General features: G+C 37.6%; 1 protein-coding gene across 3 annotated transcripts in view; it reads left to right on the plus strand.

Annotated features, from left to right (window-relative positions):
- BABAM2 (BRISC and BRCA1 A complex member 2) overlaps positions 1-26,331 on the plus strand; it is a 401,843-nt gene that overhangs the window by 109,307 nt on the left and 266,205 nt on the right. For all 3 annotated transcript variants that reach the window (XM_043917462.1, XM_043917464.1, XM_043917463.1), the window contains exon 5: positions 11,634-11,828. In XM_043917462.1, coding sequence (XP_043773397.1) covers positions 11,634-11,828 — 195 coding nt within the window. The remainder of the gene's footprint in view (positions 1-11,633; positions 11,829-26,331) is intronic.

A 26,331-nucleotide genomic window follows, 5' to 3' on the forward strand; every position in this document is an offset into this window, starting at 1 on the left:
GGCTTCAGATAAGGCTTGGTCCAGTAGCTACAATAATGTCATTTAAGGATCTAGTTTCCATTTCTTTTCTTCTCTGCTCTGCCTTCCACTGTGCTGACTTTATTCTTACTCTCCATGTTTATTCTTACTCTCCATACTTGACCCAGCAGCTCAGGTCTCTTCCTTAGTGAATATAAAATTGTTACTCCAGTTCAAACTTTGTATTCTCCTATCATGGGAAGAAAGAATACTTTTATTTCTCAGAAGTCCCAGCTGATGTCTTCATTTTTCTCATTGCACTTGATCAGATGTGTGCACACAGCTGAATTTCCTCAGTGCATAGGAAATGTTGATGGGTTTAGGCAGTCAGGACCATGGAGCTTGAAGTAGAAGTTCTAACTCAAAACACATGCCTGAGAGTGAGGAGGTGTGGTTTCCCAAGGAAATTTGGGTTTGTCTTAACCAGAAGAAGGGAAATGGATGTTGGAAATCAAACAATAGATGTCTACTAAATGTGGGTTTTGGCCAAGGACTTTATATGGACCTGGGCTGAGGTAGAATTTTTAGGGGGAAGGATAGACATTGAATGCTTTTACTATCTCCTGTGTTACACTTTTTGGGTATCTTTTCCTTTAGTTGATGGTCTGCTTTACACTGCTTTTTCTTCCTTGCTCTTATCGTAGTTGCCTGTGGCTGGTGTAACAGGAGGAGCTTGAAGAAGAGCCTTCTTTTCAGTGGGCGTTTCCCCTGATTATTTATATGCAAACTGTGTTACTAGGACTTTGGTTGCTTCAAGGCAGCTGGCCAGAAAGGCCCAAGACTGAGATTTTGGCTAAGAGGATGAAGGTCTGTCAAATACTGCCGGTCTGGAATTAAGTCCAGGGAGCTCGCTATGGTGAGGAGAAGCAGTTGTATAGTATAAATTATTGTAGCCCAGGGGCCAAGTCTAGCTAAGAAATCATTGATAGGGCAGGGGTCAGAAACCAGGTGTCAGAGCTTGCAGGTGTTTGTCTGGTTAAAAATAACAACTTGGTTGAAGCTGTTTGTTTTCTTGTCTTGTTCCATATGGCTCATTCCTATAGGTCTCTTTGTGATTATCATAGTTGCAAAGAAATGAGAATCTACCCTGAGGTCTGATCCTGACTTAAGTGGAGAAGAGATTATTGTCTTGACAGGGGAGACTGGGTAGGATTCCTGTGGTGGTGTGACTCACCTATGGCTATAAAACACTCAGTGCCAACAAAGGATGCTAAGCTTGAATCATCTTCTTCCATTATTTAAATAATTTGCTCCAAGTTTAAAATCTCTGTGCAGAAATTGGGATTCTTCATCTTTTACGTTTAAAATACTCCTGAAGACATTTTTCTAATGAAAAGTGAAATCCTAACAAAGTGTTTGCTTTAACTAAATGGATTGCAGTTAATTTCTTGTAAAGAAACACAGAAGCACACTTTAACTTAAAATAAGCTCACACTGTTGTTTCTTGTAGTACAGCCAGGAAAACCAGAAACAAGCTGTTTCCTTCAAAATCACATCCCTGGATGATATTCGAGCAACCTGGACAATTTAAATGCATCCCCAGGAAAAACAATTTGAGTCAAGTTGGAAATCATATTTGCTAATTTCCTTTCTGTCATGGCAATGTTGCCTTTTATTCTCAGAGTCAGAGTAGGCTTGATTGAGAAGGTGTGTGGCATTAGCGACTCAGGTGAATAGCAACATTCACTTCAGAGCCACAGCCAATCTGGGGTCATGAAAAGGTTTCTTTTTTGTTTTTTTTTTTTTAATTGGGGTTTTGGTGAACTGGATACATGTACAGCCTAGAGGAATTTAAATTTCTTTGAAACACTTTGCTGACCAGACAGAAGGATTTCTAAATGTTTAGGGATCACTAGTCAAATTTTAGTCTACACTGACATTTTGTTCAAATACTGAACTTAATAATATCATTTATTCATGCTTTTTTAAATTTGTTTGAGAAACAGTAGGTATAAAACTTAAGCATTTTGGCCCCCAATAGATTTGATTTTGTATTTAAAAGATAGCAGCTTAAAGTTGTGTGTGTAGAGACAATATCTTAGGGAAGAAGAGTGGATTTTGTCATTATTAAATTCAGCAGTCAGTGATTTTAGGGTCTCCAGTCTTAGTTCTTTTATATTCATTTTGGAAAAGATGCTGGTCTGTGCTCTAAGTGGTTGTACTGTTAAGAAAGGCTTAGAAAGGTTCTAGGGAGCCTCTTTTGTTTTCAACTTTGTTCCACTTGCAGCAGGGTTTCCAAGATAGAAAAGAAGCTGCTCTTTACTTTCTTCCTCTTGATAGACAAGAAATGCTGGGTCAACAGATGTGGTTTGAGATTCCTTTCTCCCCCTGCTCTCTCCCACTCTAGGTTGCTCCCATCTCTCCGTCCCAGTTCCAAGGAAACAGAACTTAGAAATGTGCCAGGTGATCCTAGAGACCTATTTGAAGTGGCAGTTCAGCGTGTCCTGGGGTTGCATGCTGGTCACTTTCTTTTTTAGAGGAGCTGAAAGGTCATTTGTAAGCAACTTCTCATGAGCAAGAAGCGATATTACAGGTTGTTTTTTTTTTTTTTTTTTTTTTTTTGAGTTTTCTAAATGGAGCTAAAGTTCTATTTTTGAGATGTGCTGTGCTGTGCTTAGTCACTCAGTTATGTCCGACTCTGCGACCCCATGAACTATAGCCTGCCAGGCCCCTCTGTCCATGGGGATTCTCCAGGGAAGAATACTGGAGTGGGTTGCCTTGCCCTCCTCCAGGGGATCTTCTCATCCCAGGGACCGAACCCAGGTCTCCTGCATTGCAGGCAGATTCTTTACTCTCTGAGCCATGAGGGAAGCCTGTATTTTTGAGATACTTTTGTATATTTTAGATTAAAAGCATGCTGGCCTGTGGAAGAAAGCAAACATGTATGTCAGTTCCAATGAGTCTGCTGAGCATAAAACAGTGATGGTAGAGAAATTCTGGTGTGATGTACCAGTAGGTGGTAGATATTTGAAGATTCCCCAGAACTCCTCTGTTATTTGGAAGTTTTGCTTACCTAGCAATTGTTGGTGAGGCTGCCCACTGAAAGGCATTTAAAAAAATTCAGATTTAGAATTTATTTTCCTTTTCTCATTTGCAAACCTGTTGGTTCTTTCATAAAATCATGCAGGAGAGTGATTTTTCAGAAACCAAGATATTTGTATATTTTGCCCAACACATTACCTTTGTCCTTCTCAAAGATGTTTATCTGTCATGTTCTATATTGGCATAGGGTTAGTATCACATTACTACTGGTATCCAGAAGATTTAAGCCAGGGAATGGACTGCTGTCTTTTTTATTTCTCCTGCAAGGCAATAAATCAGACCTTTTAGAAAAGCCTAGGTCACAAAAAATCCAGGGAAGTTAGTTGTTGATTGAGAGGGAGGTCAGAACCTTGGAGAGCTCTAGAGAGAGCAGGGACAGAATGCAGCGGAACCTGCCATGGCTGGCCCCAAGCAGACTAGGTTTTTTTGAGAAGATTGTAGTTCCACTTTGTTTATTGTTAAGATATGTATGATTTAAAGAGATAAATCCCTTTTACTCCCAAGCTATGAGCGCGCGCTCTCTCTCTCTCTCTCTCTCTCTATATATATATATATATATACACACACACACATATATATATAATCTATAATTTCATGACATGGGGCTACAGCCTTATAAACCAGAGAAAATGCTTTTCTGCAGCACATCTGGAAGATCCTCCAGGCCATTGTATAATTTCAGATTCCTCCTGGGAGGGCCTCTGGTATCATGATGAAGATGGTCACAAATAGGAAGGATAAAAGAAGCGTAAGATTTCAGTGAAGTGTTTACTACTTACTAGACTAGATCCATTTCCCAAAAAATAAATTTTTTTTTCAAATGACATGTTAGGTAAAACTTCAACACAACCCAAACTCAAAGCAAACCAAAACAACCAACCAAACAAAACCAAAAGCAGAATGACAGTGGTGTTCTGGTTAAAGCAGGTTGAGAGGCTGGGGTGCCCTCTACTAGGTTTACTCCTGGCTCCAGCAGTAGCGAACACAGGCTGCAAATTGCCACATTTGACCAGAATACTTCAGTTTACTTCTCAGGCATAGTTCTTAAGCAAGTGTGAGAATTTAACTTAACTGTACTTCTAGGAATATTTTTTACTAGCCCGTATTAATCCCAAAAATGGCCGTATGTTGGTCGTCGTCTTAGCTATTCATTTGGATGTCACAGATTTGCATCTCTTTCTAATTAGCTTCTGTGCTTCCAAGAACCCACTGAGTTTTCAAGACGGTAATTAACAACAACTTCAAAGAACATGGCAACATTCTCAAATCTTAGATTCAATAGGCTCTGCTTACAAGAATGAAGAGAATTATTAGACTATTTGAAAATAAAGCCATTGAGGATTATAAAACTACCCTAATTAATTTTTTGCCATACCAATATTTATTTCTGTGAGTACTCTATAAATTGTAGAGGTCTCAGTGTGGCTCCATCTGGGGGATAAGAATAGTCTTTCTGGAGAATGGAGGGATCTGATAATATAGGTTGTGAGGAAGACTTACCTTTATTCTTTATACTCTTATGCTATCAGAAAAAATGCTGTTTCTCTTACCATATGTATATTACTGTTTCAATGAAACATTAGTTTATGAAAAAGAAGAAATCAATAAAATCACATTTATTTGCTAATTAGTAAGGTTATATACTTTTTACACATTGTTTTTTAACTTTTTATTAAGATATAATTGACATACAACATTTAGTTTTAGGTATATAACATATTGATTTATGTATATATTGTGAAATGAATACCACAATAAATTTAACTTTCATCACCATACAGTTATAGATTTCTTTTTCTTGTGATGAGACCCTTTAAGATTTACTCTCTTAGCAGCTTTCAAATATATGGTACAGTATTATATGTTGTGTACAGTACTAGATAGTTGTACATAATTTTGTTATGTTTCAGATAATTTTAAAGAAGTGTTTCTAATTTATATCTATACTTTATCCTCTTATTAATTAACAGTTTTTATTATAAGCATTTTTTAAAAGAAATTTTTTCCCCCATATAAGATTTTTTTCTCCTTCCTTGTTAGTCAGTGATGGTCCCGGGGCTCATTTGCTAATTTGCTTATTTCTCTTCTTCATCTCCCCAGTGCTGTGAATCTAGTATATTGTTTCCCAACTCTTTGTATATTTGTATCATTGTGAGTGAATTTTCTTTAGTATGACTGAGAAGCCTTGTTTTGAGTAAGTGAGATGTGATTTGGGGGTGAAGTGAGTTAGGCATTTGCAAGAATTATAATCTGCTGTGTTCTCACATAAGGAAGCTCACAAAAGCAGCTGAGGATTGGTTGTGCTTTTTCAAGTCTGCAGGGCCATTGATTTGAGAGTATAACATGTGTGGTAGATTGTATTGATGAGAGAGACCTGGGAAGGTTGCGGGTCACACAAACAGGAGCATCCCTCAAGTCAGGCAGCCTATAGAGTGAGCCAGAGTGGGGAATCCAGAATTACTGCTAGATGGGACAGGTTGTGACTACAAAGAGGCAGATGCCAATTCTTCAGTTAGAAACTGATATTTTAGTGAATATCATGTCACTGAGGGTTGGCAGGTTTACATTCTACACTCTCAGTTGTCTACACTTGAGTATCATCAGAGTTGTTCAACCTCTTTAGGTAACCAGCATTTAAAAAGCACTGGCATGATATCTTCCCTGAACTGCTTCATATGTGTTTGGTGAGAAGGAATAAAGTTTCATGATAGTAGTTCATTTTTTCACTTTTCTCTGTTTTCTCTTATTATACTTTTATCACTTTCTCCTAATGCATTTTTACTCCTTCCTATGTTGATATATTACATGTCCCATGCCTACTCTTCTTGACCATCCTCTTTTAAGATTTCCTCTTTCATATATCACCAAAAATAAGTAAAATAAGAACCTTGTGCATAGAGAGAGAAACTTTTTTCTTTTTCATAAAGAGTCTTCTTAATTTATGCTCCCTCACCCTTTCCTTGAAGAAGTTTTGGGCATTTTTCTCTATCTCCTTCTCAAGAGGGTGGAAAACCCCAACGTCCTGCATTGTTAGACCTGTTTTTAAAATACGCTTCAGTCTTAGAAAGTAACCAAAATCTTGTGTATCTTCTATGTTCTCCCCTTCTAGGCCAAGTAATTCAGAGCACAAATGACTTCATATGTAAAAGTGGTCATGCAGCAGCAGTAGAGGAATTTTTATCCCAGTGAACATATCGCTGCTTTCCTTGTTTTTCAACTAAGTTGTTTTCCAGTGAAGTGCGCTTTGAATGGCCAGAGAGGTCAAATGCATTTCCATGTATTGGGAGGTTGTATTTAATGGAAAGGGACTGCTTGGCATGTCTTTACTATGCATTTAATAATTAGATTGAATCACTTGAAATGAATTCAAATTGGTAAGAGGTATTTGCCAGCTTATATGCTTTCATAATTTAAAAAATTTTTATAGATATAGGCTGTAACTTGCCAGATAGCTAAAGAGAAATGATAGAATTAACGGTTTAGAATGAGAGACTTCCCTGGTGGTCCAGTGGTTAACCATTTGCCTTCCAGTGCAGGGGACACTGGTTTAATCCCTTCTAGTGCAGAGGACACTGGTTTAATCCCTGAACTAAGATCCCACATGCCACGGGGCAGCTAAGCCTGTGTGCTATAGCTGCTGGGCCCACACGCTGCAGCTACTGAAGCCTGAGCGCCTGGAGCCCGTGCCCAGCCGCACGAGAAGCCACTGCAACAAGAGCATGTGGCACCACAACCAGAGTAGCCCCTGCTCGCCGCAACTAGAGAAAGGCTGCTCGTGTGGCAAAGAACAAAGACCCAGTGCAGCCAAAAATAAGTAAATAAATAAGGTAAATAAAGAGTTTAAACTGAGGCAACTGAAGCTTTTTCTTTTTGTATTGGAAGAAGGACTTGAATACTTGACTGAGAAAGGGAAGATTGTGTATTTTTTCTGTATATCAGTGTTTAATGATGATTTCTGAAGGAAATGCATAGCCAGCTATATAATGATCATTTTGAGTTTTATACTGTGTTGTTATATCCTGTTGATACTTTAAATGTGGTCTTGAGTGCCTCGAAAGGACCTCAGGCTCCTGAGATTCAGACGTTTGCCAGTGAGGAGTTTACGCTCTTTTTGTTCAGTCACTTCATAGCAAGGGCTGTCTGTGACTCACTGCAGAATGCTGAAGCTCCTGCTTTTCCCTCTGTTCATGGAGTCTTTACTTGGATATCCCTGAAGACCTATCTTTCCTATAAGTGAAAGAGCATTTAGTGACCTCTCCATTGTCATTTATTCCCTAAGTCAACGCACTCTTTGGGGCAAAATCATTATTATCCTTTTAAAGGATGTATTTCTTTAGCTTCTGTTTGTTTTCTTTTGATAGAAGACTTCTCTGGTGAGATTGGTCATGGTATTAATGAATGTGATTTTTTGGTGTTACATAAATGAAATGTGTTAACATTCGGAATATCTCCATAACTCAGTGAATCGGTATTTTCTAAATGACCAATGAATGACGGTGCAAAGTCATACATGAGTAAAAGTTTGATTTAAAGTACAGGATAGACAAATGGAATTTAGGGTAAGAGTGTGAAATATTTATCAATATAACTTTAGCCTACTGTTTAACACAGGGAATTGCATTCAGTATCCTGTAATAAACCATAATGGAAGAGAAAAAAAGTAGTTTTAGATTCCACATTACAACTAACCTTTAAGAAACCACCACTTGTTGAGTTTTGGTGTAGTATCAAAGAAGAACATCCAGAATTATTTGGAAAGGCTGTGGAACTACTCTTCTTTTTTCGAAGTACATATTTGAATGAGGCTGGATTTTCTTCATATACTTCAGCCAAAACAACATATTGCAACATTGAATGTAAAAGCACATTTGAGAATCCAGCTCTTTAATTAAATCAGACATTAAAGAACCTGTGCTGTAGTGCTTAAGCAGGGACTTGGAGCCAAATTGCTTAAGTTCAAAACTCAGCTTTATTATTTTAATAGCTCTGTGACCTTGGACAAGATACCAAACTACTTTTGGCCTCAGTTTCTCATCTGAATAAAATGCTATAGTAATGTAACTTGTAGGTTGTCTTAAGGATTAATTTGAATATATGAAAAGTTCTTAGAATTTATATAGTACTCAGCAGGCTATATAATTATCACGTTTTGAGCATTTGTGATGTATTGGTGTTTTCCTTTATAGATGCCAGATTTCTAAATTTCTGGAAATTCAGTGTTTTGTGGTATATACATGGTCTATCATCAGTAAAGTCCCTGATACCCTTAACTTTTCTACACCATTCCCCCCCCGCCCCCCGCCAAAGTCAGTGGTTCTCAACCTTTGCTGCATTTTAGAATCACCTGGGGAGCTTAAACAAACAGACTGTCTGTGCAGATTGACTCAGTTAAACCAAAATCTGGAGGTGGGAATAGGGACCAAACATAGTATTTCTCACTCTTGAAACCTGAATATTCAGATCCTCTGCCCTGAGATTCTGTCTTTCCCTCCATGCTCTCAAATAATTTATTTATCACAGCTGATTTCTCTCTCATCTTTTGTATCACTGCACTTGGAGGGGCGGTAGGTATTCTCCTTGCTCGATGCTGCTGCCAAGGAAATCATCGTTCCCTTTTCCCTGACACCCCATCCCCAGCCTTGAAACTTAGCCCATCAGACAGTAGAACACACCCCTCCCTCCTTGTTGTTATCTAGAGACATCCTTTGAAGATTTTAGCGCATGGCTCACAGTTATTTTCTCAGCACTGTTGATTGCTCTTTTTGTGATTGCAGGTGATTTAATATTCACATAAACGCTTTAATATTCACATAAACGCTCCTTCCCACATGTGGGCCTCTCAGTCCCTGACTTCCTTTCCTGCAGGATCTTGTCCTCCCTCCACCTCCCTCAGCCAGACACATGTTCAGCCAGGCCTTGTCAGTACCCATTACAGATCAAACATCCCGTTCTCTGACCACACCTCCTGTCTTTTAGAATTCATTCTTTTTAGAATTTCAATGGCAACAATTCTTCAGCTCACCACGACCATTGGTCCTTTCATTTTTCCACTAACTCTTACTTCTCTTATGAACTTACTTTGCTTTTTCCTGGCTTAGGGTGTCCATGTCCATAATTACAATCATTCTTCTGCAAGCCCTCAAAGATCTCTTGCCCTTCTTTCTTTGTATTGTACTTACCTGGCAAAATCCCAACCTTTGTTAAATCTAAATTCCTCCCACTCTACATTGCACCCAGGTGAGGGAATTTATGCTGATTGGTCTCACTTAAAAATCATACCTCAAAAAAAAAAAAAAAAAAAATCATACCTCAAGCTCAGTGGGGCTTTTAGTGCTGTCTGGAATTCCTCCTCCATTTCCCCAGTTCATTCATTGTTTATTGTTCTAAATGACTATTGCACACTCTTTTCTCAAACTTCCTGTATCCCCTCCTTCTTCCTCACTCTCAGCTGATGGCCTTGTTTCAAGGAGAAAATGTAAACTCTTAGAAGAGAATCATCACAAGCTTCTATCGCCGCATAGAACAACTTGCCTACATTTGTAATCCTAAACTGGCCTTTTCTCTTATACCTACAGATGGATTCTCTGTGCTCCTTTCTAAGGCATCCCTCTTGGAGATCCCATTCTGCCTACCTAATTGTTACCTTCCCTGATGGTGTTCTGTGCCCACTTCCCTTTTCAGCAACATGTTCCCCCCTCTCTATGGGATATTCCCTCAGACTATAAACATCTGAGCAAAACTTTCTCTTCCCCTCTGGTTACCAGTTTGTGTTGTCTGTATCACGTTTCTAATTTCTTTCTACTCATTCTCTCTTAAAGCCTCTACAGTCAAGCTTCTACTTCACCAAGATAGCCCTTGTGGAGCGCACTACTGACCTGTGTGTCCACACACCCAGCCGTCAGTTCCTAGGCCTTCTCTTACTCAGCAACACCATTTGGCACAGCTGATCACTTCTCTCTTTTGAAGCTCTTCCTTCACCAGTTTTCTCAGTAGCATTTATTACCATCTGATTTTGTTGATTATTTATTTTGGTCAATGAAACTGTAAGCTCCTTTAGCAAGGACTTGGTTTATTCCTGTCACTGCCTGGAACAATGCTTGATACAGAATAGGTACTTGATAAGTATTTGTTGAATGAATGACTGTGAGCTTAAAAGCAGCTATATACTTGTCAGATCTTTCCCATCTCCTTTCCTGGTCAGGCCTTTTCTCTGGACCTCGCATTTCCTAATTGTATTTTCTGCCATCTCTACTCCATTCCTATCTTTTTCAGGCTGAACCACCACCATTGTGCTTACATGTCTGTGGGGCTCTAATGTTTACAGAGCATTCATTTATATCTGGTATTATAGATGCAGATGGTCTGTGGATTTGAGTTGAATGACATTAGCTTTTAATGCTGAATTTAGGTGCAGATGGAAGAAATTAAAATTATGAAAGAATAAGAAACAAGTCTTTAAGGCTAAAATTATGGTCTTCTTAGGATGTTTTGTTTTCTTGTTTTGTTACTACGCTACTTTACACTTTACTGTTTCTGCCTGCCCATAGTGGAATTCTCCTTGATTGTCTGCAAGAATTTTTAGAAAGCAGGAAAAATCAACAAGTTCAAGAGGCCCTTCTGACTTCAGCTCCGAGCTTATCATTAATTAAGAGTAGTTTCTTAATTAGATTATTATTAATCTAATAATTTAGATTAATTAAGAGATCTCTCTAATTAAGAGAGATCTGTTTCTCTCTTAGATTATTTGTGGGAATATAAATTGGTGCAGCTTCTATGGAAAACAGTATGGAGGTTCCTTAAAAAAACGAAAACTAGAGTGGCCACATGCCCAGCAATCTCACTCCTGGGCATATATCCAGAAAAACTCTAATTGGAAAAGATTCATGCTCGCCAATGTTCATAGTAGCACTGTTTATAATAGCCAAGACATGGAAGCAACCTAAGTATCCATTTGCAGATGAATGCTAAAGAAGATGTGGTACATACATACAATGGAATATTACTCAGCCATAGAAAGAAGGAAATAATGCTATTTGCAGCTACTTGGAGGTTAGAGATTATCATACTAAGTGAAGTAAATCAGAAAGAGAAAGACAAATACCCTATGATATCACTTATATGTGAAATCTAAAATATGATAAAAAGGAACTTATTTACAAAACAGAAGCAGACTCACAAACTTAGAAAACAAACATGGTTGCTAAGGGGGAAGGGTGGGGGAGGGGAAATTAGGAGTTTGAGATTAGCAGATACAAACTACTCTATATAAGATAGAGATGCAACCAAATCCTACTCTATAGCAAGGGAACTGTATTCTCCATCCTATAATAAACCACAATATGAAAAAGAATATATATATATATACATATATATCTGTGTGTATAATTGCATCACTTTGCTGTACCCCAGAAACTAACAAAACACTGTAAATCAACTATACTTCAATTAAAAAAAAAGTAGTCTATTTCTCTTAGATTTTCATCCGTCTTTCCCTCTATATTGATGAGCCAATGTGATACTGGATTTGTGTGAGAACTCATTTGTTACTGGGCTTTTCTTTTTGGCTTCTACAGAACCTTGCCTCCTGGAATCCATCAAACCCTGAATGTCTCTTACTGGTGGTGAAGGAACTTGTGCAACAGTATCACCAGTTTCAGTGCAGCCGCCTCCGTGAGAGCTCCCGCCTCATGTTCGAATACCAGACGTTACTGGAAGAGCCACAGTATGGAGGGAACATGGAGATTTATGCCGGGAAAAAGAACAACTGGGTAAGGTTTTTCGAGAAAGGGAGAAAAAGGTCACTTTATCTGTAATAGAATAAAATAATCAATTCCAACATTCATTTATAATAAACCCTGGCCATTTCCTTAGATAAACATGATTGAGGATGCCCGGATATTCTCTCAGTCTCACACCCGCAGCCCCTGACTTCTGAGTGTCTGCAGCTGGGAATATGAGTCTCCAAATTTTACAGGCTTCCCAGGCGATATCTTTGAGAAACCACATAAACATTAAGGTCTCTTCAAAACTCTGAATTATGAGAAAGTATGTGATATCTCAGTCAGACGAGAGAGGTCAGTAACTCCGGAGGTAACTAGCTTATGTGGAGCCTTTTATAATTTCTTTTACATTGTGTGATCCTTTAAAGACACAAGCCAGAGTGTATCACTCCTCTGCCCAGAACTTTCATATCCCTCTCTTTTTCTCTCACAGTAAAAGCCACCGTCTTTCCAGGGGTATAGAAGAGCTCAGCCTGATTCCCGTCACCGCCATCCTCCATCCATCGTTCCTGCTCTCTCTTCATCTCCTGCTTTCCTATCTAAAAATAATGATCTCAGCCACACTAGCGCCTCTGTGTACTGTAGACACACCAGACATGCCCCTGCCCTTGGGTCTGTGCATAGCTTTCCTGTCATCTGGCTTGTTTCCCCTGTATAATCACAAAGCTAATGCCCTTCCTCCTCAAAGATTTTACTCATATGTGACTTTCTTAGAAATGGCTGTATTAACACCCCCAATTTTTTTAAACAACTTCTTTTGAGGTATTATTTTGATATCATATATCCACCTGTTTTAAGTGTAAAGCAAGTTGAACAACCATCATCAATCCAGTTTTCGAATGGTTCCATCATCCCAGTGATATCCCTCAATGCCCATTTATAGTTAATTTTATTCCCACGCCCAGTTTTGGGCAACCACTAATTGAGTTTCTGTCAATAGATTTTCTTTTCTGAACATTTCATGTACTTGCATACTTGGGAAATACTGTGGGTTTGGTTTCAGACCACTGCAAATAAGCAAATATCAAAATAAAGTGAGTTGCATGAATTTTTTGGTTTCCTGATACATATGAGTTATGTTTACACTACACTGTAGTCTATTAAATGTGCACTAGCATCATGTCTATAAAAAACTTTTGATATATTCTGCTTAAGTCCAACGTACACACAGGGGAGGCATTACATAAGAGTGTGAATCCCACCAGAGATCACATCGGGAGCCTACCACACTTATTATGTTTGTTGTTTGTCTCCCCCCAATGGAATGTAAAATTCCACAAAAGCAGAGATATTTGTTCACTGGAAATATCGTAAATACTTAGAACAGTGCCTGGCATATTGTTTACATTCCATAAACATTTGTTGAGTGAATGAATGAATGAATGAATGAGTAAACTCTAGTTTATTTAAGCACAGAGTAAGTTTAGGTTCCCTTCTCTGTGTTAAGCCTTTCAGATTTCTCTCAGTCTTTCTTTTCTTAGGTTAAACATACCTCTCCCATCTTGCTCTTCAGCTCTTTCTCAAAGGACATGTTTTCCAAGGTCTTACATGTGATTAATGCCTTTGAATCAGTGAGACTAAAATTTATCCTTGTTACAAATCATCTTGTTTGTTCAGTTCAAGGTTTTTTTTTTTTGTTTGTCTGTTATTTTGTAAATTTATTTTGTTTATTTTATTGTGGTAAAAGACACGTAAAATTAAATTTGTCATCTTAACCCTTTGTAAGTATACAGTGAAGTAGTATTAAGTTTGTTCACATTGTTGTGCAGTCACTCTCTAGAGCTTTTCCATCTTGTAGAACTGAAACTCTGGACCAATTTAAACACTAACTCCATTTCCCTCCAGCCCTTGGCAGCTACCTTTCTACTTCCCGTCTGTATGATTTTGACTCCTTTAGACACCTCATATAAGTGGAATCATCTGGCATTTGTCTTTTTGTGATTGGCTTTTTTTGCTTAGCATACTCTCTTTGAGGTTCATTGATGTTGTAGCATGTGACAGGATTTCTCATCTTTTTAAGACTGCTTGGTATTCCAGTGTACACTTTTGCCACATTTTGTGTATCCATTCATCCGTCAGTCAGCATTTGTGTTGCTTTCACCTCCTGGCTATTGTGAATAATGCTGACTACACCTGAGTATATATAAAGATACTACTTTGAATTCTTTTGAATACATCCCCCAGAGTAGGATTGCTGGATCATATTGCTAATTCTGTTTTTAATTTTTTTTTTTTTTTGAGAAATCTCTGTACTGTTTTCCATAGTGGCTGCACCATTTCATATTTCTACAAGTAGTGCAGAGTTCAAGGTTTTAAACTATTATTTTGAAACTTTATTCCTATGGATAGTAAGGAAAACTTCACTGAACTTACTTAGTTTATCCTCTAATCCAAGCATTTCTCTTATTAAACAATCAATTTAGTTGTCCTTTCAAAAGAGTTATTAGGTTAATTTGGCATGACTTCTTGATGAACCTGTTTGTGTTGTCTTTAGTACTGATAGATTCCTTTAAAGACAGGAATCACTGTCAAACTAATTGGTCTTTAGTTTTTAGGATTTTCCTTCCTACCTAATTCCCCCTTTTAATATTAAGGCTGACTTTAAATTTATCCAGTTTTATGGTGCCATTTCTGATCTAAGAATGTTTGAAATTATGTTCATTGGCCCAGCTAATACTTGAGTTGTAGTTCTTCTGAGTGTAGGAGTATAGTTAGATAGTTTGAATTTATAGTATATTTAAAACTTTCAATTTAATGTTACTGATAATCCATTCTTTACTTATAAAACCTACTACTGCTATGTTTACCCCCAGTTTATTTTCATATGCTGTTGAGTAGTTTGTAAGCATCAGGGCAATGATTATGGACTGAGGGGAAGTAAAGAAACTGAGAACCTTGTAACAAGACAAGGTGGACAATTAGAGGTTAAGCTTACAGCAGACCAACCCAAGGAGGAGATCAACAGAAGTAGGAGCTGAGACACTGGAAGTAAAAATACAGGTATATGAGTTAGTTCCTGGTCCAAAAACAGAACATAAAGGTGAGTCTTGCAGGATGAAACACATTGGATCTTGATGTGCTGCTTCAGGAATATGTTAAAGGACAACTTGCTACTGGAATTCAAATACACCCCAAGAATTTGGTTGACAAACATGGGACCCTAGCAGAAAGAAAGGAGTTTGATTTTGAGGTGAGATCTTTTGAATCAAAGGCTGTATTAGTTTCCTACTGTTGCTGTAACAGATTACCACGACCTTGGTAGCTTAAAACAACACAGATATATTACCTTATGGTTCTGGTGGTCAGAAGTCCAAGGTGGGGCTCCCTGGGCTAAAATCAAGTTGTTGGCCAGGCTGCACTTCTTCTAGGGGCTCTGTTTCAGGGCTGAAGAAACCAAAGAAATGGGCAGATGTGCTTCAGAGGTATTATCTTTGAGAAATGGAGAAGCAGAAAGATCCTCAGGGCTGTAGAAAGTAAAAACATTCTGGAGATTTTTAAAAGAAATTGCACTCAGGTCTTTAATGGATGGTTTAAATAAGAGTGCAATAGTCAGTTGGAAGAATAGTTAGGTAACTAAGAAACAGTTATGGCAAACTTATTTTATCCTTTTAAGGAAGGTGTATATTATTAGATTGTCTCATTTTCAGTAAAGCATTCAGTCATTCTCTCTTAGTATTCTACTTTGTGCTCCTTTCTTAGTTGTCTGAGTCTCTGGAAGAGCTACATCTAAGAGATTGGATGTACGTCTAGTTTGCCATCAGATGTCTTGTGAAATGTCACAGAGCTGCTCCTTTGATCCTATTTTGTTCATTCTTTTATTAGGTAATTGAAAGGCATGCTTTTCAGTTTTTCTGATAACACAGAGCTTGGAACGATAATTATTTTGAAAGACTACAGAATCAGTATTTTAAATTATATTTACATGCTCTGGAATGCTGCACCATACCCGTAAGATGTAATTCAACAGGGCTAAGCCAGTGTACAACTGATATAGAAAGTCTACTATGCTGCTAATGATTCGAGTTAAAAAAAAAGTAGTCCTGGCTTTGGCTCTTGAAGGTGTTAAAATCCAGTTAAGAAGACTCAGCACGTATTTGTAAAAAATGAAATAGCAACACTAAATAGATTGCCTCAAATGGAATGGACAGCCTGTATATGAATTCAGAAGAAGACCCAATCACTGAGAAATGAAGTAACTATGGAGCCTTCACTGGTGAACCGGAACTGACCTAGGCCCTAAAGGAAGGTGGAGATAAGTAGCACTATAGGTAGAGGAGGTCAGTGGGTTATATGGTTGCAGAAAAACTTTAGAGGGAAATTCCCCAGCGTTCAGCGATTAGGACTTCCAATGCAGGGGGTCCAGGTTCTCTCTGGTTGGGGAACTAAGATCCTGCAAGCCATGTGGTGCAGCCCCCAAAAAAGAAAGAAAAACTTATAGGCATAGCATATGTGGGAGACAAGAATTATAAGTATTCATATGACTGGTTTATAGATCAGTAAATCACATCTATTACATCTTATTGTAGCAAGAAAACATTTTAATATGAAATAAATTGATATAGGAAATAAAATATGAAAACCAATATATTCTTTTAATAAAATAGAGTAAGAATCAATATGTTCTTCCTGGGCTGAATGTGAATCCATGTATTGTGGTTCTCCTGATCCTACTAGTCCACCTGATAAATGTTTTCTGTAAGGAACCTAAGACTGTGCATAATGATTGAAGACCTTTGGATGACAACATCCTGTGTTCATTTGAGAGGATGGTGGCTTTCTATTCCCCTTTCTGTTTCCACCTTTGCCATTACTGAAGTTTTCTTTCTAGAACGTATGTTTGCTTTCTTAACCTTCCGTTTCTGCTCTTAAAATCCTGAGATGCCTCTTCCGTTTTACCATCAGTTGGCAAAAGGAAAAATTTAAAAACCATGTAGAAGAGAGAGCGAAGGCTCTCATCTCCTGTCAGCCTTCTGACAAGCATGTTAACTTGAAATACAGTGCTTCTCCATGTCACTGCAGACACTCTTCTTTTTTCTCCTCAGTTTCCAGTTAGAAGATTTCAGCAAGTGCACATTTGAAAGTAAACACTAAAAAAAAAAAAAAAAAAACAAAACACAAACTCTTTATTATTTCTTTGCCATGGTCTTTTTATGAAGCCATCTCTCTTATTGCTTTGTCCATCTCCTTTAATGAGTAGAGTTTTTAATGAGTAGAGTTTTGAACACTGTTTTCTTAGTCTGTGTTGGTTTTATAATTTTTAATAAATGCCAATTTTTTTTTAAATTGAGAGAAACACAGATACATTGGGATGCAAGGTTACCTGTTCAGAATGAACAATTCTAATATTCCTGCATGATCAGAGTAATTTTAAGAAGATATAGTAAATAGTTACAGATTCACAAGAAGTTGCAAAATAGTACAGAGAGGTCTTGTATACCCTTCACCTGGTTTCCCCCAGTGGTTATGTTTTATATAACCAAGAAATTGACATTGATAAAATATATGTGTATGCCATTTTATCACATGAGTAATTTCCTATAACTACCACTGTAGTCAAGATACAGATTACCACAAAGACGTCCCTCCTGCTATTTGAGCAGTTATTTTTAAGATTAGAATTTTAATTTTAATGAATGTCCTAATGTAAGCTATAGATGCTAATATTATATATACTGTTTTGATACAATATATCAACATAAAGGTACATTATAAGTTTTCTCAATGGACAAAATTTAAGGTCTCACTTTATACTGTAAATAATCAACTGCTTTCCTGCTTGAGTCAGTAGTATCTAAAGAACCAATGTCAGTTAATAGTAACAATAGTAACAGTAAGCAAATTTGTGAATTTTTCTTTGGCTTTTGTTTTAATTCCCAGAGCTCAAAGTTAGTTTATCATCCCTAATATTTTGATCAAAGGCATTTTTCTTTCCTGCTATGAAAAGAATGTTTTGAGATGTTCTAAAACCACATATTTTCACATATTTTCCATATTAAAGATCACCAGTGGGTAATCTGTGAGATAAAACATTTTTTTAGCAACTGATTTTTTCCTTTTGTGGGAATTTTCTTAATAATGATATATGATGGAGACTGAAACAATTACCCCCCCCTTTTTTTTTTGCTGTACCTGGCCACAAATCCCAGTAAGATTTTAAGAATTTATGGCTTATAAATTAAACTCTGGCAACATTTAAAAATACCATGCAGAGAAGAAAGGAGCCATTTCATGATAGCTCCTCATCTGAATTAATGACATGCTTTTGTCATCCCAGCTTGCTGTGACATTATGTTTGAAGGAAAGTATATGAGCAGTGTTAAAAGATAAACTGAGATATACTAAAATTTTTAAGAGTTTATTTGAGCAAATGTTGATGCAGCGTGGTTAGGAGCATTCTGCTCCTTAGAGTTATGGGCTAGGGATTTACAGAGAGGACTTGGAAGAAAAGCAAGTCTGTTGTTTGGCTAGAGCTTGAAGTGGTTGCATTATTTGGGAAAGACTAGTCGGCTGTTTGTGACTGGCTGTTCTTCTTAATCTTAAGGCATTTACAGGAACTGATTCTGGTTTAGGTTTCCATTTGCCTAAGTTGGCTACCAAGGCATTAGAGTCATCTCATCCTTATGGTCTCCTTGTTTGATTAATTTTATAACAGGGTGGTTCAAGTGTAAGCTCCTTTAGGGCAGAGGCTTCAACAATACGTGAACAGTGAACTTTCAGATGTTCAAGCTGGATTTAGAAAAGGCAGAGGAACAAGAGATCAAATTGCCAACTCCATTGGATCATAGAAAAAGCAAGAGAATTCCAGAAAAACATCTTACTTCTGCTTCATTGACTATTCTAAAGCCTTTGACTCTGTGGATCACAACAAACTGTGTCATATACTAGTCATATAACATAGGTGTGGCTACTGAGCACTTGAAATGTGGCTGGTCTGAACTGAGATGTATGCAAATGTGAAATACACAGCAGAGTTCAGGAAACTGGCACAGAAAGTGGTCTCATTAATAATTTTTCATGTTGATTATATGCAGAAATGATAGTATTCTGGATATACTGGGGTATATTATTGAAATTAATTTCACCTTTTTTTTTAACCTTTTTAAATATGGCTATTAGAAAATGTTAAATAATGTCAAATTGCATAGAAAGATCAGAATAGCTGGAGGGTCTGGGAGAGGGTGACCCTTTCACTGCTGGCCACGATGATGGAGTAGATATTTTGGTGACACCATTCTGCCACATGGAGCAGGGGATACAGGGGGCTTCTCATCATCTCTGTTTAATTTATGCCACTTGGGAGTTAAACTCTGAGGCATTTCACCTGTGGCAGGGATAAACTTGTGGTTGCTCCTTTGGAAAAATGTGTAGCATGGTAGTGAAATCTATTAGAGTCACTTACAATTGTCCAGGTTTGTTTGTTTTTGTTTTTAACCGCATGGAACTATTAGACGTTGAACATTATTTAAAGTAATAGAACCAATGACAGGGGCTCTCACATTTTTCTTGTTTGTGTAATGGAATTTGTTATATTGGATTTTGACCTGTATGTCACTAAGAGTACTTAGGATCTTGTCACAACAGTTTATTTCTCAGGTTTTTACTTTATTCACTAAAAGTACTTGTGTGTGTGTATGGGTGTATATGTTTGGGCCTAAATTGCTTTATATCTCAAGATGTTTAAAGTGAATATAATAGGTGACTACTGATCTTTAAAAGGACCTTTATTATTATTATTTTTTTTAATGTAAGTATCAGTAGAAAATTCCAACTTTCCTTTAGCAGCAGGGCCCATCAAGTAGAAAAAACCTGGTTTTACAGAAACATGAAGCACAGAGGAAATCTTTGCCTGCACCTCGCAGAGCAACATATGAGGAAGGACTGGAATTGGGTCACCTCACTTGTATTTGTGAGGCCACTTGTTGGTTCTGAAGTCTTGGGTGCTTTGCCGCATTTTTGGTGGTACTTAGCTGTTGGGGGCACCCCTTCCACAATTTCCTCAGCATGAGGAGAAGGTGTGAGTATCTTTAAAGGACTGATTGAGTCCAGTTTTTAAAGGTTTCTCTCTACATATAAAAGGAAAAAGATGAAGAATCTCGTATTTGAAGTGTTCTCTAAGACTTTTTTAGGGCTTTGGGGAAGTGTATGTATAACTGTACCCTACCTCTCCCAAAGAGTTGCCTGCTCTTCAATGCTTTTCAATGAATTTGTGGTAACAGTAACTTTTTCATTGTAAAAACTGTGGAAATAGTGTTGATTAGATCAGGAGGCACCTGAGTCAAGCAGAGTTCTCATCTAGGAGTTTGGAGTTAGTTGTGAGAGTAAGATTGGTCTTGTTAATAGTAGCTGGTCTGTAACATGTGTATCTGGGACCTTTTTTCCCCTCAAATTATCTAGTCAAAAGAATCAGAAGGTGGTAAATAGAGAGTAAGATGAAACACAGAGAGCAGAGATAAAAGACAGAAGGTCCTGGGGGCATTAGAGTTCTTTGAACTGAGGCTGGGCTGCTTTTAAAATCTTAGATTTCCTGAGATACCGCCTATCTTTAAAATAAATTATCTTTTATTTGCCCAGTTTAGTTTGAATTAGAATTCTCTCACCTGAAACTAAGAGTCCTAACTTAGTTACCTCCAATGCATCCTATAAATATCTCCCTCCAGGCATTCCTTTGTAATATCTTGTCTGTCTGTCAAGATAGACTTTAAGCTCTGTGAATACACAGACTGTATTTTGTTGATCTTAACATCTCTATTATCCAGCCTGGTACTTGGCATGGTGGGTGCTCAATAAATGCTTGTTGAATATATGTATGAGTGCATGATTATGAGCATCTCATTATACATACTTCTAGCTTTATTTTTCAAATCTCTTAAATTTTTTTGAGTGGGTAATATATTCTAGTGTTCAGAAATCAAAATGTACATAGTAAAAAGTCTCCCTCCCATCATTGTCTTGTGTCCACCCAAATCAAACCTCCTTCCTTTCTTTCTCCTACCCGAAAAAGCGCTGGTGTAGCTTTTATCTAGTGTAGTTTTTCAGGGTTTCTTTATGCACATACAAGCAAATACAAATACACACATACACACACACACATATATATATGCATGTGTGCATGCTAAGTTGCTTCAGTCATGTCTGACTCTGTGCGACCCTATGGACTAGCCTGCCAGGCTCCTGTGTCCATGGGATTCTCCAGGCAGGAATACTGGAGTGGGTTTCTTTGCCTTCCTCCAGGGGATCGTCCCGACCCAGGGATCAAACTTGCATCTCTCCTGTCTCCTGCATTGGCAGATGGGCTCTTTACCACTCGTGCCACCTGGGAAGCCCCTATAGACATAGATAGTGCCCCCTTTTTATGCAAATGGTAACATATATTATATACTCTGTTTTGCAGCTTACTTCTGACTTTATATAGTTCAGATCTTTTATCCATATAAGCATTCCTTTAAAAAAATTGATTGTATATCATTACACTGAATAATTGAACTGTAATTTATTTAGTATGAATTTTATTGTTGGGCATTAAAGTTGTTTTAAATCTTTCCCTGTTACAAATAACACTGTGGTAAATAATCTTGTGCATGTGACTTTGTCTGTGTTCCAGTATGTCTATAAGATAAATAACTAGAAATGGAATTGCTGGAATAAAGATTATATGTGTTTATAATTTTATCACCAGAATGCCCTCAGAATGTTTATACCAATTTATTAACCCAGCAGCAACATATGAGAGTGATTGTTTCTCCACAGCATTGCCAGTCGTAAATTAAACTTATTTATAGATTTCTGTCATGTTCCGCTTTGCATAATGGCCAGGTAGCTCCTGTTAGACTAACCCATCCACAGATATAAAGCCATGTGCCTTAAGGCGCTGGAGAGTGATCAAAAGGAGGCAGATATTAGATGGGAGGTTGATACTTAGAAGGGAAAGCAGAGCTTATGGGATAAAATCTAAATGTGAAAGAAAGCAGGAAAATATTTGGTTAAATAATGCCCAGATATTTTCAGATAGAATGGAAGACATGCATTTACAGACTTAAGAATCTCAACACACCCCAACCAAGACAAATGCAGGGAAAAAACAAGGCACGTCATAGTCAAAATACTGAAAACCAGACATAAAGAGAGAATCTTCACCACCACAGAAAGGAACACTTTACATGTAGGTGAAAGTTACCTACATGTCACCACTTACTTTTCATTAAAAACAGTGGAGGTCAGAAGACAGTGCAGTGCTATCAGATTTCTCCCAGTCTGTTTGGTGAAAAATGATGCTCAATTTAGTTTTAATTTGTATTTCTTTTGATATGAATGAGGTTAAGCATTTTTTCATATGCTTAAGAGTCTCTTGTATTTCTTTTCTGTTTATCCTTTCTTTTTGTTCTCTTGGGTTTTTAATCTCTTCATTAAAATCATTGCTGTTTGCGATGGAATTGCAAATATACTTCCCTCAATTTGCCAGTTATCTTTTAACTTTGCTGATGGTGGTTTTTATCATCCCAACAATTTTTATGATCAGGTAGTCAAGTTTGTCTATCTTTTCTTTTATGGCTTTTGAATTATAAAGTCATTCTCTACTGCAAGGTTTTATAAAGACATTTGTCAGTGTTTTCTTCTACATGGTTTCAGTTTTTACACTGAAATCCTTAGTCCACTTGGAGTTTTTCCTTATAGATGATGTGAAATATGGGTCTAAGTCTTATTTATTTCTAGATGGCTACCCAGTTGTCCCACATTATCACCCAGGCACTAAATCTTCTGGACTGATTTCCTGTTCCATTACTATGTCTGCTGATGTAACAGCAGACTATCCTGCTATAATTACTGTGTGTTTATATGATGCTTTGCTGTTTGGTATAGCTAGCCTCCTTTCATTGCTTTTCTTCTTCACAGTTTTCCTGGCTGGTATTTTGTCTTTTCTTCAGAATAGACGACGTTTATCAGTTCCTGGCTGGTATTGATTGTTCATTTTTCCACATGGTCTTTTGACTCAACTTTTTAAAGTTCCCTCAAGTAATGAGCCCCAAAGCCTGGACAGGGGCTTCAGGCCAGGTCTTCCTGAATATGCTCTCAGAGCACTCTGCCCTTTTATGGATATTATTTTTTGGAGATTTTAATTTATAGGAGTATTATTTTATTTTGGATTAATGACTGACTCACTCACTAGAATATAAGCTCCAGGAGGGCAAGGATCATATTTCTTTTACTCATTGTATTTGCAGTGCCTTGTATAAGGCCTTGCACATGTGAGGCTCTTAATCCACAGTAATGAATGGATGAATAACTTTTGAATCTTGAGGTTGAGTTTTGACTCTCTGTTACACTCTCAATGACTTCAGGCAGGCTTCTTGACTGTTCTAAGCCTTGGTTTTCTCATTTCTAAAGTAGATGTAAATGAATTATACCTACTGAACTGGGCTTTGGGAATAATTAAATGATATATCTTAGAAAACAGTTTTGTGAAGTGTGAGATGTTCTAATTAGACTAACTTTGGCTTCCCTTCTCACCTGTGGTAGATAATTACGTGTTTAACAAGGAACAATCTCTAGATTTAGGCTGTTGGTTCTGAGGCCATTTGAAGATTCATCTTTACCAAGCTGTCACCCAGCTGAAGTTAGTCACTCTTGAGTATTTCTTAGCTTTTAGCCACCTAAGCATTAAGACAGTCAATTTCAGATGACAGCTTGTTTGTTGACAGCAGACTGTCTCTAAGAAAGGAAGTACAATTTCACTTTGCAGAGCAACCATATTTTGGAATCCATTCTGCACAAGATGTCTACCTGCCACTTCTGAAAGGAAAAGAGAACTACGACACAGCTGCTGTTACCAGAAGAAAAGCTTAAACCTAATAAACTGCCAAAACTCAGCGTTGTTAGTTTAACTTACTTGCCAATGTACTATAACTTGAAGAAAAGGGAGGATGTGTGTATTTATTGCTAATGCTGGGGAAATTGCCATTAAAGCAGTTGGCAGAACGGCTGACATTTTAACGGTCGTAGGTCAGATCATCTTCTGCGTCTATCAAAGAGAAGATTTGACCAAGGATTGACAAAAAGGAAATCAGATGATTCTGTTGACTTGGCTGCATCTAAATGTCTCCTTTTCGGCTTACAGGAAAGATTGCTATGGAAGCAGTCTTTGATGTTGCAACAGAGTGGCTGTAAATTGCTTGAATAACTGTTGGAACTTCAAATATAAAAACACAGGAAGAGTCACTGTCTGAGGTCGAATGTGAGGAGGAGTTTTCACTTGTGTTATGCTCCTCATGTAATGTTTAGGGCTCAAATTTTACACTAAGATATGTTTTCAATCACTGTTTACTCAGTTTCACAAAAAAGGGTTCACTTACAGGTTGTAAGGAAAATCCGTGGCAACTGAAAACTGAATTCTAGAATCTTAGTCTCCAATGTTTCTAACGCTATTAGAAACAAGTGCAAAATTTTCTTTGTTCTCTCAAAGGTAAAATAAAGAATGTATAGTAGGCTTGAAAGTTAGAGATCATAAAGCACTTTTTATGGTTTCCAAAAAGTTCAAATTCTTTTCACACTCTTAAGCTTTTTTTATTATTAATTTAGTTATTTAAATCAGCCCATTTCTGATAAACCAATTAATATTAATCCTGAGATCAACATTTCTTTTATTATGAATTTAGCGTATAAATCAGTCTTTTGCCACCAAACATAAATTTATATTAGTTCTAGGATCAACATTTTGAGAAGGGATAAAGTAGGGATCGTCTGAGCATTTTTAAAAGAATGTTGGTCAAAAATAGCCAGTAGAATAAAAATACATTGTGCAAGCTAAAATAGGGCAAAACAGCTAAAATGCAGCCCATGGACTAAAATAACTGGCAGTTCAAATGAGTCCAAGGGCTAAATATGTGAATATCTTCCGATTACCTTATATGTAGAGAGTTTTTAATTTTTTAAATTGCACATTTCACTTCTTTTGTTGTTGTTTTCAAAAATACTATAAGAGCCATTGAGTCTAACAAACTAAAAGGTCGGAGTTTGTTAACTTTAACATTTTAACCTACAGGTTGACATTTTTAGGCTAGTAGGTAGAAATGGCTATTTATTGATTGGTAGGGAGTTTATCTAGTAGGCATTTAATGTTCACTCATTTTATGTGTGATTCTTGCACAGCCTACAGGGGTTTAGCAGTGGTGCACACTGGGGAAGTTTCTAGGAGACCTGAGATCAGTGTTAGTGCTTATTTGTGCCAGAGACACTGACCTTGTTGCTGTTTCTTGAACATCCAGGTGGACTCCTGCATCAAGCCTTTTTATGCTTGTTCTCTTTACCTGAGATATTTCCACCCATGTTTCATATGGTTTACTTCCTCATCTCTTTCACATCTTTGATCAGTTGTTATCTTGTCAGATGCCTCTATGAAGAAGCTAAATCCCTACCATCTAAGACTTTTGAGCCAAGGAGAAACGTAATCTGATGAACGTTGAAAGGATCTCTCTTCCTGTGGTGATGGGAATCAGTTGCACATGAGCAATGGCTGAAGCGTTTAGGTGTGGCTGCAGTCATCCAGGCTGGAGATAACAATGGCTTGGGTCAGATGGCTATGGAGATGGTGGAATGTGGCCAGACTGAGGATATAAATTGACAGTAGAGTCAGCAGGATTTGCTGCCACTTGGAATGTGGAAGAGAGAGAAACATAAGAGTAAAGGGTGATGCTGAAGTTTTTTGGCTTGAGAGATAGAAAGAATGAAATTGCTGTTCTCTGAAATGAATGAATATCAAAGGGAAAGTACAAAATCAAGATTTGGGTTTTTGTTGTCATAGCTGGATAAATGAAACTTGAAGTAGAAAAAGATTTGAGATGGAGATAAAATATTTGAGAACCATCCCAGCATAAAATCAGGAACCTGGATGGAGTCACCTGGGGAGTGTAAAGAAAAGAGGTCTTGGGGAGAAGCGCTGGTACACAGCAGTGTTAAGAGGTTGGGGAGACCAGAGGGAGGGCCAGTGAAATAAAAAGCTCAAATAGACTGGCTCTTGGAAATCAAGTAGAGAAGGTTCCAGGAAAAAGAGTGATCAGCTATGCTGGAATGCTGCTGATAGAACAGCAAGAAGATAAAGACTGAGAAAGGACATTAGATTTGGCAATGGTGTGGTCACTGGTGACCTTCGTGAGCTGTTTTGGGAGAGGGATGTGGTGGCAGGGCTGACTTAAGAGGCTTTTGGAGAGAAAAATAAAAGAGAAAATGTAGACCTCAAATATAGACTAATCTCTAGAGAAGACAATTTTGTATAGTAGAACAGAGAAATGAGATGGGACCTAAAGAGGGTATGAAGTCAAGAAAGACCTGTCAAATGATGTTTGCACGCTGATGGGAGTGAGTGGGTAAAGAGGAAAAAATAGAGTTTACAGAAGATGGAAAAGGGGGCCCATTGCTGGGAACCTGTATTCTTTGATGAGTCTTCCTCCCTCTTTAGCACTATATGCATCACTCATGGGAGACTTTTCTGTTCTTTCCA

The sequence above is a fragment of the Cervus elaphus genome, chromosome 11, assembly GCF_910594005.1.
Source record: "Cervus elaphus chromosome 11, mCerEla1.1, whole genome shotgun sequence".
Taxonomy (NCBI): Eukaryota; Metazoa; Chordata; class Mammalia; order Artiodactyla; family Cervidae; genus Cervus; species Cervus elaphus.